General features: G+C 39.9%; 2 protein-coding genes across 8 annotated transcripts in view; one reads left to right on the forward strand and one right to left on the reverse strand.

The window, feature by feature from the left end:
- The window catches only part of TFB1M (transcription factor B1, mitochondrial), a 32,756-nt gene extending 29,253 nt beyond the window's left edge, over positions 1-3,503 (forward strand). For all 3 annotated transcript variants that reach the window (XM_065057337.1, XM_005507662.3, XM_065057338.1), the window contains exon 9: positions 2,840-3,503. The gene's annotated coding sequence lies outside the window, so the exon portion shown is untranslated. The remainder of the gene's footprint in view (positions 1-2,839) is intronic.
- TIAM2 (TIAM Rac1 associated GEF 2) overlaps positions 1-17,986 on the reverse strand; it is a 137,468-nt gene that overhangs the window by 2,305 nt on the left and 117,177 nt on the right. For 4 of the 5 annotated variants that reach the window (XM_065057328.1, XM_065057327.1, XM_065057330.1 and 1 more), the window contains 10 exons: positions 10,169-10,348; positions 9,299-9,367; positions 8,795-8,920; positions 7,467-7,575; positions 6,712-6,891; positions 5,227-5,345; positions 3,943-4,051; positions 2,297-2,355; positions 1,369-1,474; positions 546-633 (listed from right to left, as the gene is read on the reverse strand). In XM_065057328.1, coding sequence (XP_064913400.1) covers positions 546-633; positions 1,369-1,474; positions 2,297-2,355; positions 3,943-4,051; positions 5,227-5,345; positions 6,712-6,891; positions 7,467-7,575; positions 8,795-8,920; positions 9,299-9,367; positions 10,169-10,348 — 1,145 coding nt within the window. Of the gene's footprint in view, positions 1-545; positions 634-1,368; positions 1,475-2,296; positions 2,356-3,942; positions 4,052-5,226; positions 5,346-6,711; positions 6,892-7,466; positions 7,576-8,794; positions 8,921-9,298; positions 9,368-10,168; positions 10,349-16,381; positions 16,660-17,986 lie in introns of those variants that run through there. The other variant, XM_021294774.2, reaches the window with a different exon arrangement.

The raw sequence follows: 17,986 nt of genomic DNA on the forward strand, positions 1-17,986 counted from the left end.
ACCTAACTTTCCCCTCTGAAGTAAGACACCATTGGGATAAAATCTGGACCATTCCTTTCTGCTGATGTGTTTTAGTGCAGTATTCTGTTTCTCAGTAAATTGTGTTGGTAGTGGTTTAGCAGCTATCATCTTCATGCGTTGTTAGGCATTTCATTTTCATTTTGAGATCTTTGTTACTTCCTCTTAGAAAAATTGCCTGAAAGGTAATTTCTTTACCAAGTGATCACCACTTAAGTGATCTTTATCAGAAGGTAATTTCTGCTAACCAACTGAGAGTCTGATAAAATCAGTTACTTTGCCCATATTGTACTGGAACTTATGATTGTACATCTGCACAGATTTCTGATGTTGGGTCACTGTGCCAAATTCACTCCAATTTTAATTTGTTGTACTCTATGTAGTTAAACACTGGTGTAGTGCCTGGATTCAAAGAGTGACAGCCACATTAGAAATGCTGATGCAAAGGTCACACAGGGGAAAATCTTTTTTTTTTTTTTAGTTCCATTAATGTGATTTGTCAAGTAGAACCTCCACGTAAAGCTTACCTGCTACACAGCTGAAAAATTGTTTCCGGCCTGCCTTCCAGTTCTGACTTTGTGTGAATCAGCTCCCAGATACAGCTGTTCTCTGTTCCTGTGCGTGGAAAGAAACGTTATTTTTGTATATACTTCATAAAACTTTCGGCATTAGAGAGACCAGTGTAGAGCTCCTCTTCTTCTGAAGATATGGCTGGATCCACAGAAGATCTTGCCTGAGGTGGAACCCAGAGGAAAGCCCACTGAACACTCTTGTTATAGCAGCCTAGTGCTGCCTTTGATAAGTTGTCTTTGCTCTTGCAAAGTTGCTTTCTCTCATTGTTTCTCACTGCCTTCCAGCTTCTGGAGGCTTTCACCCAGGCGTCCAAAGCATTTGCTCTGAACACCTAGTGACCCTTCACAGTTGTTGATAGAACTCAACTCAAAGGAAAAACAAAACCACAGCCCTTTACTACCAGAAATTACACAGTCAGCTTTCCCACATTTGAAAACAAGCAAGTGTCAGCGCATACACAGCATAAGGGCATCACCAGGACATCAACTGTGGTAAATCACCTTCCTGTCCATGGTGTCTTTTCATTGGGGATTTCCATTCTGTCATCCCTTAGCATCGTGTTGCATCTTACTGAACTCACAGAAGAAGCCAACATACCAAATCAGTAAAGTCTGTTAATGTCTCAAGCTTGCACCCCCTGAGTGCAGAGACAACAAGAGTTACTATTTTATCTACAACCTGCCTGTTTCCAGAGGCTGCAGAGAGACATGGAAAAAGCTGCACTACAGAATCCCAGAAAAGTGTTCAGTCCTGAAGTATTCAGTGCAAGGGGATTACCTGCTGTGTTCCCCAGCCGAACTTGAAGAGCAGATAAAGGAATCAGCCAACGAAATTTAAATGGGTCCAAGTCGCCATAATTGTGTGCAGCACGAACATTAGTAGGCTGCAAAAAGAAAAACAACAAGGATATTTCTAAGTGAGAGTAAAAAAAGTGGGGTTTCTTTGAGTTACTCTTAAAAGACCTGCTTCTGAAGAGAAACTAAATTATTAGACTATTTCCTTCAATATCCTAGTATGTGCTTGTAAATGTAGTTGAAAAGGTGATAGACACAACCTTTTGAATTTGTAATTGCTTCAACTTTTAAAAGCACTTCTTTTTAATGGATAAAAATAATACTTTGCATATAAGTACTACTAAGGAACAAGTTTCCCATGAAGGAACCCGCAGACTGTTGATTAGCAGAATACATTAATCACGTAGCTGCTGCTGCTACTTTTAGAGCCCCTCTACCTGTTGTAAGCATGGGGCAGCACTTCACCACTGGTACTCAGGATATACAACTTGCTACTTGACTTCAGCATTCCAGTTTTGGAAATGGGGATGGTGGAGCTTATGTTTATAATGCCCCTTTTCTTTTCCTTCCAGGGTGATCAAGGGTCTGTAAACAGAGGTCTTTAACCAACATAACAAGGCCATCTGAAAAAATTAATGATTCCTACATAGCAATGTTTCATATTCCACCTGACAGAACTGACATGGGGCTCACACAAAGAATATGCTGCTGCTTACTAAATAACAAAATATATTTATTGCTAGAGAGATGCTGAGCACTTGTTTCAGATGTGATGGCTGGAATTCCAGCCGAGCGAGGGAAGGTGGCATTTCGCTGCTGTCACTCCCCCTTCAACACCGGTATGGCCCATCTCACACTGCGGTTGGATCCTGTGCATAAACACCCACCACCCCCACTGACAGCAGACTTACCATTTTCTTTTTCAGTTTGTAGTTCTCCTTATACACCAGTATTACAGCCCTCTTAAAAACTAAAAAAGAAAAAGAATAAAACTGTTAATTACAGGTGTAACATTAAATGAAAATATTATATTGGAGAAGTTGATTGTTGTAGTCACAGGAATGTGGAGAATGAAATAAGCGAACTGAATGAAAAGCATTTGCCCTGTATTAAGGGTTTTTAATCTTACACTTGTTCATGCAATGGCAGTATTTTTTCCTCAGATTTTGTTCTGAACATTTAGAATAAAGTCATTCTGAACCTTTATTCTGGAACTACCAGCAGCCTGTCTCCTGATATGTGAAGCTGTCTTCATGTAAACAAATACAGCAGATGCAGATTAGATGTAAAATTTCAGATTTTCTTTTTGTAACTGCTGAATGTTTTCAATGGACTGAAGGGTCTATAGCAATAGGGGGCTGTGAAAAAGTACACAAAGCCTGTCCTCCTTGCAGTTCAGCATTTGTTTAGTTGGAAACTCAAACACCTCTCTCTTCCTACTTTTCCATTTGCAGGAATTCTCTGGCTTCCACAATGTCTGGCTGGCTTGGCTCACTAATGTTACCCAATCTTCCAGCCTCCAGGGAGGTGGGGACATGTTCTCTCTCATCTGTAAGGAGGAACAGAAACATGGGGGCATCGAAGCTGCAGGTGAACTGCGTGATGACTCTGCAGAGCAGCCCTGGATTCCAGATCAAACTGCAGGGCAGTATAGCTCTATCCCTGCTCATGCATGCATGTTTCCTTCCAATGGGCAGGAGGGGCAGTGGTGTGCAGCTGAGTCTCATCCCTACACGAAGCCAGGATACAGCCGTAGGGAGCATGGCATTTACCCCAGCACTTCGCCTGCTGGGAAGAGTCTGGCATGTATGGATCACTGCGGAGCTCATCCAAGGAACCTGGGAGGTACCTCCTGTTGGTTCTTCAGTTAGAAGCATCCCCTCCCCTAACCTGTCATGCTTCCTGGAGAATGAGTGCAACAGCCCTGAGAAAGAGAAACTTGCCTCTCGTCAACCTGGGTTGTTCAGTAGGTGTTTATCCAGTGACATTTTAAAGAAACATATTTTAAAGAAAAGGACAAGTTCCTAAGCTGTTTCACTGGAAGATTTAATTACTTAGGTAATTATTAAATGATTAATTGTATCTATACTATTAAATAAAACTGTTGGTTGTATGCTCTCATGTCTACATTCATTTCTCAGGTTAAAATAAACTGGATGGGAATTTCAATGCAGTAGCTGTAAAGCAGAGATTAGCCTAAATTCCCAAGAGTAGAAAAAAAATCACCATTTCCTACCAGTCTCCTTGGAAAGCTTGGTTTAGCAGACTGTTCTAAATACAATATCATCTCTTGAAAATCACTAACTTCCATAGTTTACATATAGGCAGGAGAGCAGCTGAGGTTGGCTCACACAGCAAACAACAATGGCAAACAAATGAGGGGAAACATTTCACTTCTCGTATTACAGAACATTACCACGTATTTTTTCAGATATAAGTCTACCCTAGATACCACACGACTACAGGGAAAGGAGATGGGGCTTTCATCTCGTGAGAAGATTTAATGTGGTAATCTTTAGATTTGAAAGAGCAGTCAGTCATTAAGGAAGGCACGCACCAAACACTGTGAGCTCCAGGTCTTTTCTTGCTTTGCCCAGTGATGGGAAAGGATTCAGCCAGGAAACTGTAGAGTGCATTAGAAGTTCTCCCATTGAAAGCTCTGTCACCTATATTAAATTATAACAGTAGATAATATAAATAAATAGTATAAATATATGCATCAGTGCTGCAATCCACATATGTAAGTAAAATATAACGAGTACACATCAATTACTTTAAGGTTCTATGTTTTATGTATTTACTGTATGACAGAAAGAGAGAAAGGCAGAGACATCTGCGCTACGGCAAGAAAAGTGTCAGCATTCTTCTTTTTAAAATAGGCAACAACTATAAAAAGTAATAGCCACTAAGTTATGAAAGCTGGATACAGGTTATTACCACTAATAACTTAGAAGAATATTAAGTTGATCTGGTGATCTGTCACTTATGTATAGCCAGTTGAGAGCTGGCTGATTTATCAGCTGTAAGTATCTTTAATTTCTGCAGAGTAATTAGCATTAATGACACTGCCAATGGCAGAATCAATGGAGGTCTTGTACCCTGAGACTGTTTTCTTCTGTGGGACACACTGTAACTGTGAAGAATCTCCCAGGCTGTCAAGTTTTGTTTCCTCATAAATGATGGGAAACCAGGTAGCCAGCGGGGGTAATTTGGCTTTTACTAGGAGGAAATCAAACAACCGTGCCGTCATTTCTCATATCTGATCTTCACCTTTATGGATTTGATCTGCTTAGTAATCGTTTGATGTAAATAGCTAAACTGAGACCTTGCTGCCCCAGTTCTGGGAGATGTGTGCAGGCAGTCTGTTTAACTAATGGTTTTTGCTCTGACAAATAACCGTGGATGCCTCAGTGCTGGAAGTGTAGAGAATGAGAATAACAGGTCTTAATGTGAAATCCCTCAATTGCCATTTTCATTTATACGGGTGAAAAAATATCTTAAGAACTCTATAGCATAAAATCTGAATGCCTTGGGGCATGGATAATTTCTACAATATTTGAGAAGAGAAGGACTTTTCCTGCTGAGAATTATGTCTACTCCTGCTCGTGATTCCTGTCAGTCCAGAAGGCGGCTCTGGCAGCTGTCTGAAAATTTTACCGTAACCTACTGATAAAAAGAAACTTGACAGGCAGATAGGAAATGGAAGTCAAAATATTAAAGGAGAATGGAGGAAACGCAGCACAAATAACTTACCAAATTACCCCAAGGCAAAGATAAAACACCCCATGGCAACTGAGGTAACACTTAAGGAGTGAATAAAACATGTTGTTCCTTCCCTTACCTCCTTCTCCGTTCCACTTTGATCTGCAACCAGTTGGTCAAATACAGTGCCATAATCTTCATATATCTTCTGCATCTCATTGATGTGACTTGCTACTTTCTCCATTGCTTTCAGTGCTTCTATAAGGTTAAAAAATGTCATAGATAGCTATGTAATTCAATTGTATTTTCTGAAGGTGGCATTTTAAATTGAATTCCACTTAAGGCAGGCAAAATGACACAGTGTTCCCAAGGTTCCGACAACAGAATTCTAGCTTTGTATCAGTGCTTTCTCATAGCAAGAGTAGCAGGTATGCTTCCTGACCAGAGTATGTGAAAAAATGCTCATCTGAAGTGCCTGAAAAGGCTGCAATTAGCATTCCAGTGATGAGCCCCTAAATGTATGATTATTCCTATCCACATGATAGTAAACATGGTTAGGTTTTGCATCTTGCATATATAGGGCCACCAGGATTTCTAGAGTAGCCTATGCCCATACTAGAATAAGTCATCTGATAAGCTTTAATAGAAACAAATTGCATTTGGCTCACCGCAGAATGAACAAAGAAATGCAGCGCTAAGGTTATACAGCTTCCTCACTAATCGTATCCATGAAATTAAATGCTGGTGGCCAGGTTTTGTTTAAATTTTGTTTACTAAGCAAGCATGACACTAGATTTCACTAGACTTTTGTGTTAATACATAAAGGAGCTGGAGAAGGGCACTTAGTTTCTCCAGTCCTGCCAGCTCTTAACAGCGCAGCTTTTTAGAAATTTGGCATTCATCCTGACCTGCAAGTGTAAGTCACCCCCAGCTTGGCTGTAAGGGCAACAGAACTGTTTTAGAAGCTCCCTTTGAAGTCAGCAACAGCCTCATGAATTTTTGCTGACAATGTATTTTGCCTGAATCTATTTTGTTAAAATGACAATCAATAAAATAAATCTCTAGACTTTCATCTATGAGGTGCTGACAGACCTCAACAGGAATTTGCCAAGATAAAGTCCCAATCATACGAGCCTAGAAAACCAATCAACTCATACCAATACAACCAACTCAACCAATACATTAGACAGACAGGTCTTTCTATGTGGGAAGACTGCAAAGCTGTGACACGGATCTCTTCTACACAAGCACGAGTCACAGCCAAACCTCAAACAATTAGAATTTCCTTCTGTGGCACTGTTAAACTTGGACACATTTCAACAATTGAGTAATAACTGCAAGATGGAGCATTGGTCAGTGTTTCCCAAGTAGAGATGGAAAAAAATAGGCAGCAACTATGACCTGGCATGCTCCTGGACAAGAATTGAGGAAAAAGACCCCAGTCCTATTTGTCATTGCAAATCCTGAATATATCTGCTTCTCAAAGGGACTTAGACATACCAAGTTAGACTTTTTGCTAAAAGCATGAAAAAGCTATGTATTATTTTTAAGGACACAGAAGGAATTGCATCTTCAGAAAGGGCTGGAAATAAAACTTAACTCTCAGAAGAAAGGAAGAAGTTACCTGTCAAATGATAGTGCTCCTCACTCTCATTATCTGTCAGAGACACCAGCTCTTTTAAAAGCAGAGGATATTTCAGCACTCTCTGAACAGGCTTTATGAGATACGACTCCAGGGTAGAAGAGTGTTGCTTTGTGGGATTTCGAGCATCCAGAAAGGCCTTAAAGGCACTATCTGTTTTGGCTAGATGCAGATACAAGAGTTGGTCAGTTGAACATAGAAGTCACAGAAGATACAAAAATTTGAAAGCACAGAATTACAACCTGTAACCAGCACCAAAAGCCTCACCCTTTTCTATAGATAGTTCACAAAGTCATTTACACTACTAATTTCATAATCACTTCCTGCATTAAATAACATACATAAGGGCTAAGAGAGCAATTATATCAAGGTGAGATTACTCCTCAATGTAATTTTCCCACTACACTGCAGTGGATGGCAGAGGAGGTATAATTATTAACTTATTCTACCATTTGTTGCTGCTTTTTGGAGTATGAATCTGCAGATGGCACAAACTTGTGGGAGACATCTCTCTAGCTATTCAGGCTACTGCCTGGATGTTACAAAAGGAATCTTCTCCCTTCAATTCTATACCGTATTTCAGCATAACTGCAGATCTTAGCTATTCCTATTGAAAGATACCTAATCGGCCCTTTCTTTTTACCAATATTCTCCGCAAGTCGACAGGATTTGTTACAGTAGTTCACTGCAGCTAAAATTCATGCAAATGAATTACAATAATAAAGACAACAAATTACCTCTCTCGAGAACTTTCTGAACTTTGATGTGGTTTGCGCAGAAGCCACTGTACAGTTTAAAGTGGTCAGCATAATACAGAAAGGAGCCTCCAAGGGAAAACAGCAATTTCTGAAATCAACACCAAGTATTATTTCATTACTAGAATTCTAAATAAATGTTCAGGCACATAACACAGAAGCTCAACCATGTGATTATTTGTTCTCTTTCTATAGGTATCCTTTATATATATATAAAATATATACATACATACAGATAGATAGATAACATACGAATATACTACTAGTAGCAGCTCTGTGATGTCTCTGGGTGTAGAATTCAGCCCATTTATGCGAAGCCTGCAGTTTTCTGCATTCTCCCTGAGCAGGTAACACCACTGCAGCCATTCTGTCTACTAAATCTTCCAAGCAGCACAAGAACAAAAATTAACAGATATGTAACAGGGTATGTTGTGCTGGGAAAAAACATGAGCAATAGGAAACGAGGCACAAAAGTGCCAAAGCCAGAAGGGACAGTGTAAAACAAATACAAAAGATTGCTTTCCAACTGTTTTCCTTCTTTCAGGCAGGTGGTAATTACAGGGCACCTCTGATGTTCTTGGATGAAGTGGAGGTTGGGAAGATGTGGGAGGGACTGAATCACGAGAGATGTTTTTAGAAAAATACTTCCCAAAGCAAAGATAAGAAAAAGGAGTAGTGAGAGAGGAGTGGGGGAAGGAGGAGAAGGAGGAGGAAGAGAGCAGCCCTCCACTCTCTTTGTAATCAATGTTTGCTCCACAAAAGGCAGCAAGTGTCCAGGAGACCTGCCAGCAGTCTTGCCCAGTCCTGTGACAGAGACTCCATCTTTGGAGAACTGACATCGTCTAGTTGGGGCAGGTACCGAGCGATGCCGCCATGAGTGAGACAGCACAGCGAGGGCACAGTCTACAGCTTCTTGGACCTCACCACACAAGAAACTTGTGGTATTTTAGCAGGAAATGTTCACAGTCAGTAGAGGGCGAACTGGGCATAGTGGGGAAGAGCATAGGGCAGGGCAGAATTCAGCCCAGTGACAAAAACCTTTCTACAAAGAAGTTCTGCATCATAAGCATTGCTAGTTTATAGCACACCCAAAGTCTACTCTGCATCTCCATGTTACACCCTCTGCCATGGGAAAGAGGAAGATAAAACTGTGAAAAATAGAATTTATCTTGCAATGCTGAATAGGTGTCTGTAATCCAACGTAAAGCTTCAAACTTCAAAGCAATCATGTGAGACTTAGAGTTCCTAAAGCCAGATTTTCAGAAATATTTCCAGGCACTTTGCAAGGTATTAAACAACCAAATATTTACCCGGAACTGGGATGGCGTTTCCAGTGTATTAAAGTCTGAGGATGAAGATATTCCATCTTCCAGAGTCTCCAAAAACACCTTCTGGAAATCCAGCATTTCTGGCAGACTGCCGAACAAGGACTCCATCTGTGAAAAACATCAGGCTATGAAGTACAGCACTCCATGCACTCAACAGTGCTCTTGCAAAAACAGTTCACTAAGGAGATCTGACACAAAAAGAGGTTGCAAAGGCCAATAATGTCTTCATTAATACTTTTTGAATGGGTTTTATTAAAAAATCCTTACCAAAAAAGCAAAGATATCTTAGCAGTTAAGTCAGAAGAACAATCACTCCTTAAAAAAGAAGTGACGTACACACCAGACAGAAAAGCACTGACTGGTGTCATTCCTATTGTTACCTTCATTGTTTGCTTTTTCTGACATGCTGTCAGCAATGAAAAACCCAAGTGCCAAGGTCTTAACCCATAAAAGAATGAAAAGCACATATTGCAGTTATTCCCTCACCTCATCCTGGGTAAGGAAGGTTTCATTTTGAAGGGGCTCCAAGTACAGCTCAAAGAGGCAGCTCAAGTCCTGCAAGAAAGAGAATGCGCTCACTTTTTATGTAACAGCTTGAAATTTATGCAACAACTGTGAGTTAGGAGTAATTTTGGGGAATGAACTAGAAATACAATTCCTTCACCATACACATTATTGCAGCAAGTACCGAAACCTGTAAGAATGTTTCTTGAGATCCAGTTGAGTAGATGATTCCTCCTTGTGGAAGGCCAATGAAATAAATGTTTTTATCTTTCCTCTGGCACCCAGTCATATGAATTTTGGGTTTATAAAAAGAAGAGATATACATCTAGCAAATGACGGACTTATCAGTCAAAAGAGAAATAACATATGTGTGATGCTACAACCAACTGGAGTTGTGCCTTTTAGCTCTGCTGATTCAAAAATAATAATGCACTATTTTCCACAATTAAACTCTTTTTTTTCCTTCTTCTTTATTTTTTTTTTTTCTCATTTGTAGGAGAGTCTATTCTGCTCTTCTACCAGATTTATTTTCATCTTGAAAACTAGAGAAACATCCTCTGGAAAGCCCCTATTTTAACATATTGCAGGTATTTACTGCCCACAAATTACCACTCTCCGATATAAATACAAATTGAAGTAAAGCTACTAGATCAAATCCTACATCGTCTATTACAGAAGCAAGCCTGTTGAAAACAACGGGAACAACTAGATAAGCAGACATTGTAGGTCATGACGCTTTTAGAGGGCTGGGTATATAAGGATAAGCATGAAAGATGTTAAGGTCATCCACAAATCTTGGTCAGCCCCAAAAACAAGGCTGTTGCTACACTGCTGTTTTTTTTTTTTTTTTACCTTAACATAAGATTTCTCAGTGTCCATAAGTTCTTGGATGACTTTCCTCAATCTATCTGCATCAGAAAGGTGGCGAGCCAGTGGCCGTGGAGGTGGATCCTGGTTGTCTTTCTGTCCTTCCATACTGCTTGTTGGGACGTCTTGGAAGTTTCGGCACAACACGCTGATCTGTTCTGCACTCTGTTAAATGCGAAGGAAGAGACAAGCACTGATGGTTTAGAACACAAGCTGCTGTACTACAATTATTTTTAAATTCCTCAAATTTTCCTCTTCTTCCAAATTTGAGGGCCAGAGCATGTCAATGATTTTTGTCAAATATATATATTCTGATAGCTTTGAACAGCTTGAATTTATAGCAGATCCAGATCACAGCAGTAAAACAAAATGGAAATTTTCTAGTTATTTTCCAATGTGAATTATTTTCCATCTTCAGATACAAGCTCATGGGATGCAAAAGATGAAGAGCACTCAGATATTTCATACACTTTGATACTTATTACACTAGCATGACACTATTTTCCATCTCTCTTATTTTGCAACACTCATTGCATCAAAAGAGAAAGAATTAGTAAATAAAGATCTTTTAGGCATCCAGAATAACTATTTTATTTGTCATCTGCTATCTATATTGTGTTGTGTGGTTTTTTTCAAGCAATGAGACAGGGAGCTCAAGGTTCAGATTCCAATGTCTTGGGTTGTCAAAAAAGGGTTTAGATGCTTTCTCTCCAAGGAGACAACTATGTGTCAATATTTTTTGCTTTTAAAAATGGCAAATGGAATCCTAAACCTTTGAGATTCTTTGGAAGAATAACAAAGATGAAAAAAACAAAACAAAACAAAACAAACCCACAAAACCAAACCAAACCAAACAAATAACTGAAAATTTCCAAGCAAGGTAGGAATTGAAGACAGAGTAGCAGTTAATCTTATAAGGCAAAGATAGAAGAGAGATTTTTCTGACACCATGAAATGGTTGCATAGTTTGCTCTTGTATGACCACTGCTAATATCCAAGAGTAACCTTTGCAGGCAATAATCTTTAATGCTTAACTTAAAAATTATTCCACTATTGTCTTTGTTATATGACATTTTTCTGAAAGCTAGAACGTCACTACTACTCAATTCTACCTTAACAGCTGTCAGTATCCCTCTCTTTATCCCACATGAAACAATTCTTCAGTGCTTCTGTCTTTCAGACACTCTGGACAGCTGCATATGCTGTACGATATATTATGTTCTATTTAGCGAATGCATTCACATAAGGACTACATGAATGCTGCATTATTTCAAGTGGAAGTCTTGTTCCAGTGAAGAAATCAGGACAAGTGCATTTCGGAACTGTCTTAATCTGTACTAATTTATTCCACAGGCTGTTTCAAGTGGTCCATTTTGCATCTCCTGATTCACCACTGATTATCTGCTTAGCCAGGCTCACCAACATACTAGGTCATCAAATGAGCAAAAAAAAAGTTATTCTGAAACTGAACTGAGCTATACAAAGCCTTCTGTAAGGTGGAGGCCAAATGCACTAGCAATACTAAATCTCAGCCATTCACGTGACAAAACATAGGTACATCCCTCACAGCTATATGATGGAAATAAATGTTAAAATGTCAAATATTTGCCATGTAGCTTCCCAGTCCACAGTTTTGAGCAATACTCCCACTCTAAGAAACATTACTTTCCTCACCAATATATGCAACCATCTTCACAATCCTGTAAAATGACAGCTTGCATGACTATGAAATTTATTAGGACCCTACAATACACGATGTAAATTGAATGGTGGTTGTTGGAATTACAGCTGCACACTGATGGAATACATTTAAAAATCACAGCCTGTACCACCAAAATTAATTTATATTTCAGAAATATATGTCAATTTAGGAGATGGGGGGGCAGTACTTTAAAGCAACTTCTAAATAGCTGAATGCCAAAGTACCTGAGTTTTGTTTTTTGTTTCTGATGTCAGAAAGTTCTGCATTTATATCAGAATGACTCAAATTTTATACTCTCTACAGCTCAAGGTGCACGTGGGCAGCTTGATTTACATCAAGCTGATGCCTAATCAAGGACACTAGATCAAGGACATGAGAAAGCCTGTCAAAAGCGAGTCATAAACGTCATCTTCAGGCACAGTTTTACAAGGAGGAGTTAGAAGTTTTCTATTCCTCCTCAACCACTTTCACATTTAGGGCATGCAGACACTGGAGAACATGCTATGTTCTCCATCCCCTTCAGTTTTGAGCCCAGAGCTGCATCCACCACCAAGAACCACTGGATAAGAAATTGTATGGAAACAGATTATGCTCCTCGACATAAATACTATCTGAGCACCTAAGCAACATAATTTTGGTGTTAGAAATTGTTCCACATAACTGGCCTAAGCCCAAGGCACAGGATAACCATACTCAGCCATACTGCCAACAAGTAGTGGTTGTTATAAACTTTAGTATGTTCTTGAGCACGTAAACACTTTATGTTTGCAAGTTTGGCATTAAAAATGTTACCCTTGTCCTGCAGTGCTGCTCACAGACTCCTGTCCTTCCCTGCAACCTTGCTGCTCCTTGTCCTTCCCTTTATGGGAGGCTTCCAGACTGTGCAATCTCCAGATCTCATTCTCACTCTTTGTACGCACTGTAGTATTTACATTTGGTTCAAACTAAACATGAAATACTACTTGATCACAAGACAGAAGTATTTCACATTCACTCTTATACCTTGCACAGACTACAGAAGATGCAAGAATTCATTTTGCCAGTGAAACCACAAAGTGTACCCTAGGTTCTCGACTGAGAGCCCAGTATTTATGAGAAACTTCCTAATAACAAATAAGTAGAGAGGAATAAAAATGATTCTTGCTTCACATTTCTTCCCACAACTCCCTCACCATCCAGGTCAGGATCTCTGCCTTTTTTCCACACTGCTCTGGATGCTACTTTCTGCCTCCCACACTAAACAATGTCTTGCTCTTTATTATTTTTGCTGCTTAAAACAGATATTTTCTAGAAAGGCTCTAGTGACAATCCCTAAGAAGATGTCTTGTATATCTTTTATGCATGGGCAGCAGAGGCCCACCCTCTGCCCTGTTGCTGATTGCAGCTGGGATTTCAAAACCACCTGGGCACTGTGGATGGCAAAGCAGTCTTTGGCGGCCCAGTGCCCTTAAACCAAGAAGTCTCAAGACGAGCCCTGAGTTGATTCTACATATACCCACCATAATCTTGAATTGAGGTGGGAATTAACCCTGAATTTGCTCTGACAATGACACTGCAATGGCTAACACAGGCACATTTGATTCTCAGATAGATGTGGTGAACTCACACAGCTTCTTTTATTCACACAAGGCCAAGGCTGTCTGTACTTAGTGAATTGTGAAAAAATTATTTATGCCCACCTTCATAGCGTGCAGCTCATCAGAATAAAAACATGCAAATTGGTGAAAAGAAAAGCCCAGATGACTGTCCCTGGACAAGGCTGCAAGGTAGCTGGGTGCAGAGAAAAGCTGAAGAGAGCATACAGTGGAAGCAACAAACTTTCTCTAAAACCCATCACTTGAGTGTTTGTATGCCACTTTCAGCAACATGTATAGGAGACTGGAAGCAGATTCAGCTTACCTTCGGCACAGAAGAGCAGACAGATAAGGCTAAAAAATCCAAAATTTTAGACTAACAGTGCTAGAGCTGGGAAAGACAACTGAAGCTTATGCAGGGTTTGTAGAAAAAAAAAACAAAAACAACACCAAAACACCTTGCATTCCAAGGCATTAAGCAGCACTGTAACTGTTTTATTGGCCACTTTCATAGATTTTCCAACAAAACTGTATAAACCCTTGTACAGACCTATACATTTCCAACAGTTTGTCTGAAAAGGTGATGGAAAAGGATATTTTGAGTAGGCTCAGAAAACTTTACAGTCTAAAAAAGACTCTTTGGTGGGGTTAAAAACCATGCATATCCTCTGATGACTTTTCAGATTTCTGTACCCTTGTGCAGGACACCAACCACATCTACAGGGTGATCACCAATCCTTTTTATTCCTTATCTGTAGAGGAAGCATGCTCAGAAAACATCCTGCACAAACAGATTAGTCTTGTGCTGCCTAAAAACAAAGAGCTAACAGCTCAGCTCTGCCCGATGTATGTATTTCCAGGAAGACTGAATGCACCAGTCAGCAGAAGAAATACAATTACACAGGATTTTGAGAAATGAACAACTGGACAGAGACCTCCTTACATCCATCATTCAGTGAAAAAAGAAAGCTTTTGGAGATGTCCATCACTTTTCTTTTGTGTTAAAAGATGCACTAGGCAGCCCTAAAAGTAGTCGGGTTTTATGGGTCCATCACTCTACAGACATCTCTGTCATCCTGAGACTGTGAAGTACTTTGTAACCAAGCAATATAAAACCTGGAAAGTTGCAGGCCTTCATTTCCATAAAGACCACTGAAAAAATTTGACTTATGTTACACACTAATACAGTATGTGCTCTCATCTAAATTGTTTATTAACCCTGAAAAATGTCAGCAGACTTTTACAGAAAAACACCTTGTGGGATTTTTACCATAGGTATCTGAGCAAGACTGCCACTTGGCTTTGAGCAACAGAAGCTAAAACAAAGTATTATCCTCAGTCATCACTTATTATTTGGTCCTTCTCATTTTTTTTTCAACTTCAAGGCCACACAGAACATGAAACTGTTCCTGACTGACATGGCTGAAATTTTAGGGGTCTGTTTTGCTTCACTGTGTCTCTTGCATGTCTTTTAATTAAAATATTTAAAACATTGCTAAAGGAAAGGTATTTTTTAAAAAATGCCCACTTTGATCCTTCATAGCAATAAGCCCAGCATAGTTAGAGTTATGCTTTAAGGAGGGAGAAGCAACCCCTCTACACCATATTATGAAAAGCTGCCCTACTAAACTCTACCAGGCCAGACAACAAGGGAGGATTAATGATGAACTTTTGTCTTTGAATCAGAATTTCCCCATTTCAGGAAGATTTACATTAGCAAAGTCAGCCTGTTCTGGTAATGCAAGTAGGTGTCACCAACCTCATTCAGAAATCTCAAATAGAGTAAGAAGAGGGGTTGATGATCTAGTACCTCTTTCTTGACTGCACAGCTCAAGGCCTGAAAGAAGGGTGAACACACACCTGTATAAAACAGCTAAGATGCAGCCCACCTGACATGGTGCCTGAGCTATTAATACAAATTGCATGGTGGCAAAACTTCCCTCTCACTTGCCACACAGAGAGATGCGCATTTTTCTCCTTGGGTATAGAGGAAGAACCACTGGTGACCTACACACTTGTCTGAAATGCTAGTTATAAACCAAGTCAGGCAGCAGAGATCTGGGCCCAAGAGCCTGCATTAGCCACATCTCAAGGACCAGCAGCTCCCACTGAGTTCATAGATGCTGTGCTCAGCTTTTCTAAAATCTCCAGTGTCATCTGACTCAATGCATACCAAAGTCACAGGCAAAATGGAAGTCATTTCCATCTCAGAATGTTAAATCCTGACCATACAAAATGTAAAGATGAAAGCATGACGAAAATAAAGAGAGAGGAACCCTGACAACCCAAGTCACAAAAAGGAGACTCTTATCAGGTGATATTAAAGCACACAATGCAAATTTTCCCAAACCATGATCTTATGAAAATACTGTCATTCTCTCCTTCCCCATGTCTTTATCGTGATGTTGTCAATATTCAATGCAGAAGGCTCATGTATTTTTCTACCACCCAAGTAATATATTTACAGCTGCCTAATAATCCCCTATCAGTACATTGATTGTAGCTCTTATTTTTTCCTCCTTGTTTCCACAATCCTAAATTATTTGTCAAAAACCAGAAAAAAAACAGTTAAAACGTTCATGCTGTAGTTATTTCCAAAATTCCCTGAAGAATCTTGTTAAAACCATCCCCCTTCTTGTCAAAATCTGGATCGTGACTTAGTCCTTTTTCTGTCAGATGCAATAAATAACTATTTGCCTGAGCCCAGCAGCAAACAGTGTAGGCAACCAGCCCACCCTTCCCTCCCCCCAAACTTTAAAAAGCCCAAACCTTTTTCCATGCAGTGTAATGGTATAAACTCATCCATGGACTATATGTTACCAGAATCCATTATTTGATCATTAATGCTGGGACAGCCACTATTTATCTTAGCCTAATTAAGCAGCACATCCCCAGACTAACCATCACCGCTGCAGAACTCACCACCGAAAACATCCTGTGCAGGGAACCGTACGCTGCTGCTGCCTGCTGCTGGGTTTTGCGAGCCAGCGCTAAACTCTTAGCTCTGGTTTTACTCCTCCTGAAGGCGGGCATTGTGGCTTGTGAATACAAACTTCGCCAGAGGATAAGGTCCCTCGGAAGGAAGCCACGGGCGTCGCGATCCCCCACGAGCAGACCTTCACTCTGAGCTCAGCTGCACAAGCTTCTCTTTTGTGCCGATTAACAAAAATTGGAGACACTGTCAACATTCCAATGTAACGGGGCTAAGCAGTGTACAACAGCACAAATAGACGTGCCTTTATTACTAATGCAGAGAAAATGTGCAAGATAGTAAGGGTTTGTTTTATCAATAGCTTGATGCAGTAAGTGCAGGATAAAGTGCAGTTATGGCAAGGGAAGATGGGTTTTATCTCCCCAGAAATGTACCTGCCTCTGTGTCCGTGAAATTTACTGCATAAACACACCATCAGGTGCTTTGAGAAAATTAGCCAAATACCTAAAAATATCTAGAGGGTGCTGACTGCCCTGAAGGTCAGTGTGAACCATCAATGGTACTGATGCTCTGTCAAAGGTATATGCTGCTAAATGGTGTGGCGTATAAATGCTCTTACAATGATAAAATGAGAAATAAATAGACAGCTCTCTCTGGACAATTTCTTTACATAATTGTGCTTGTCCTTTGAACTTTCTAGTTGGAATTATATCAATAAAAAGAAATTTCAACTGTGCTCAGTAACAAATTCAGGCTTGAAAGTAAAAGTCCAAATGTTTATATATTTACACAAAACCATTCAGGTCTACAGCTACATTATTCTAAAAACAAAGTAACTTTAAATAAAACATTATAGGACATGACACCACTGAGCTCAATAGTTACAAGACTGACAAGCAATTCATTAATCAAATGAGAACTATACCAGTGGCATAATAAAACACAGTAACTCCCATGTTCCCTCTATCACAGCACCGTTAGTGTGCAATGATGTTAAGCTATAAGGCTTCATTTATCCCTGCCTTTGCCACTGCCTATTGCTCTCTAGCAAACCATTTTCTTGAACCCACATGATACACCAAGCCTTGTTTTTCATATCCTTGGTTACCAGTGTGCTGCTTCAGTGGTTTCAAGGATATTCACCTTCACACAAGCAAGGGAATGACACAGCCCTCTCCTTTAATTACTGCAATTAAACTTACATCCGTCTCTTTCCAAATCATTAGCGCAACTTGACAGCTCAGCATTTGCCAAACTGATGTCCCATTGTGAAGTGGTCACCTATCAGAGGAGCAACGATCTTGAGCCCTGAAACAATAGGCCGCTGATGCTGATAAGGCTCTAGGGCTTGCAGAAGACATCACAGTAGTAGGAACCTCTTGTTTAGCTGACGGATTACACCCTTTCTTCTGGAGACAGATATTGGATTCACTAGGTGAGAAGACTATATAACAGAAAACTGAAGGAATAGTGTCAAAGGAGCAAGAGAGGTTTTGCCTGCTCCCTGACGTTTCATTTTTCAATGAATGCACAACCTGGTTTAAAAATCAAATTATATGAACTACTGTGCAGCATGTGTATGGCTACTTTTCTTG

Source organism: Columba livia, chromosome 3 (genome assembly GCF_036013475.1).
Source record: "Columba livia isolate bColLiv1 breed racing homer chromosome 3, bColLiv1.pat.W.v2, whole genome shotgun sequence".
Taxonomy (NCBI): Eukaryota; Metazoa; Chordata; class Aves; order Columbiformes; family Columbidae; genus Columba; species Columba livia.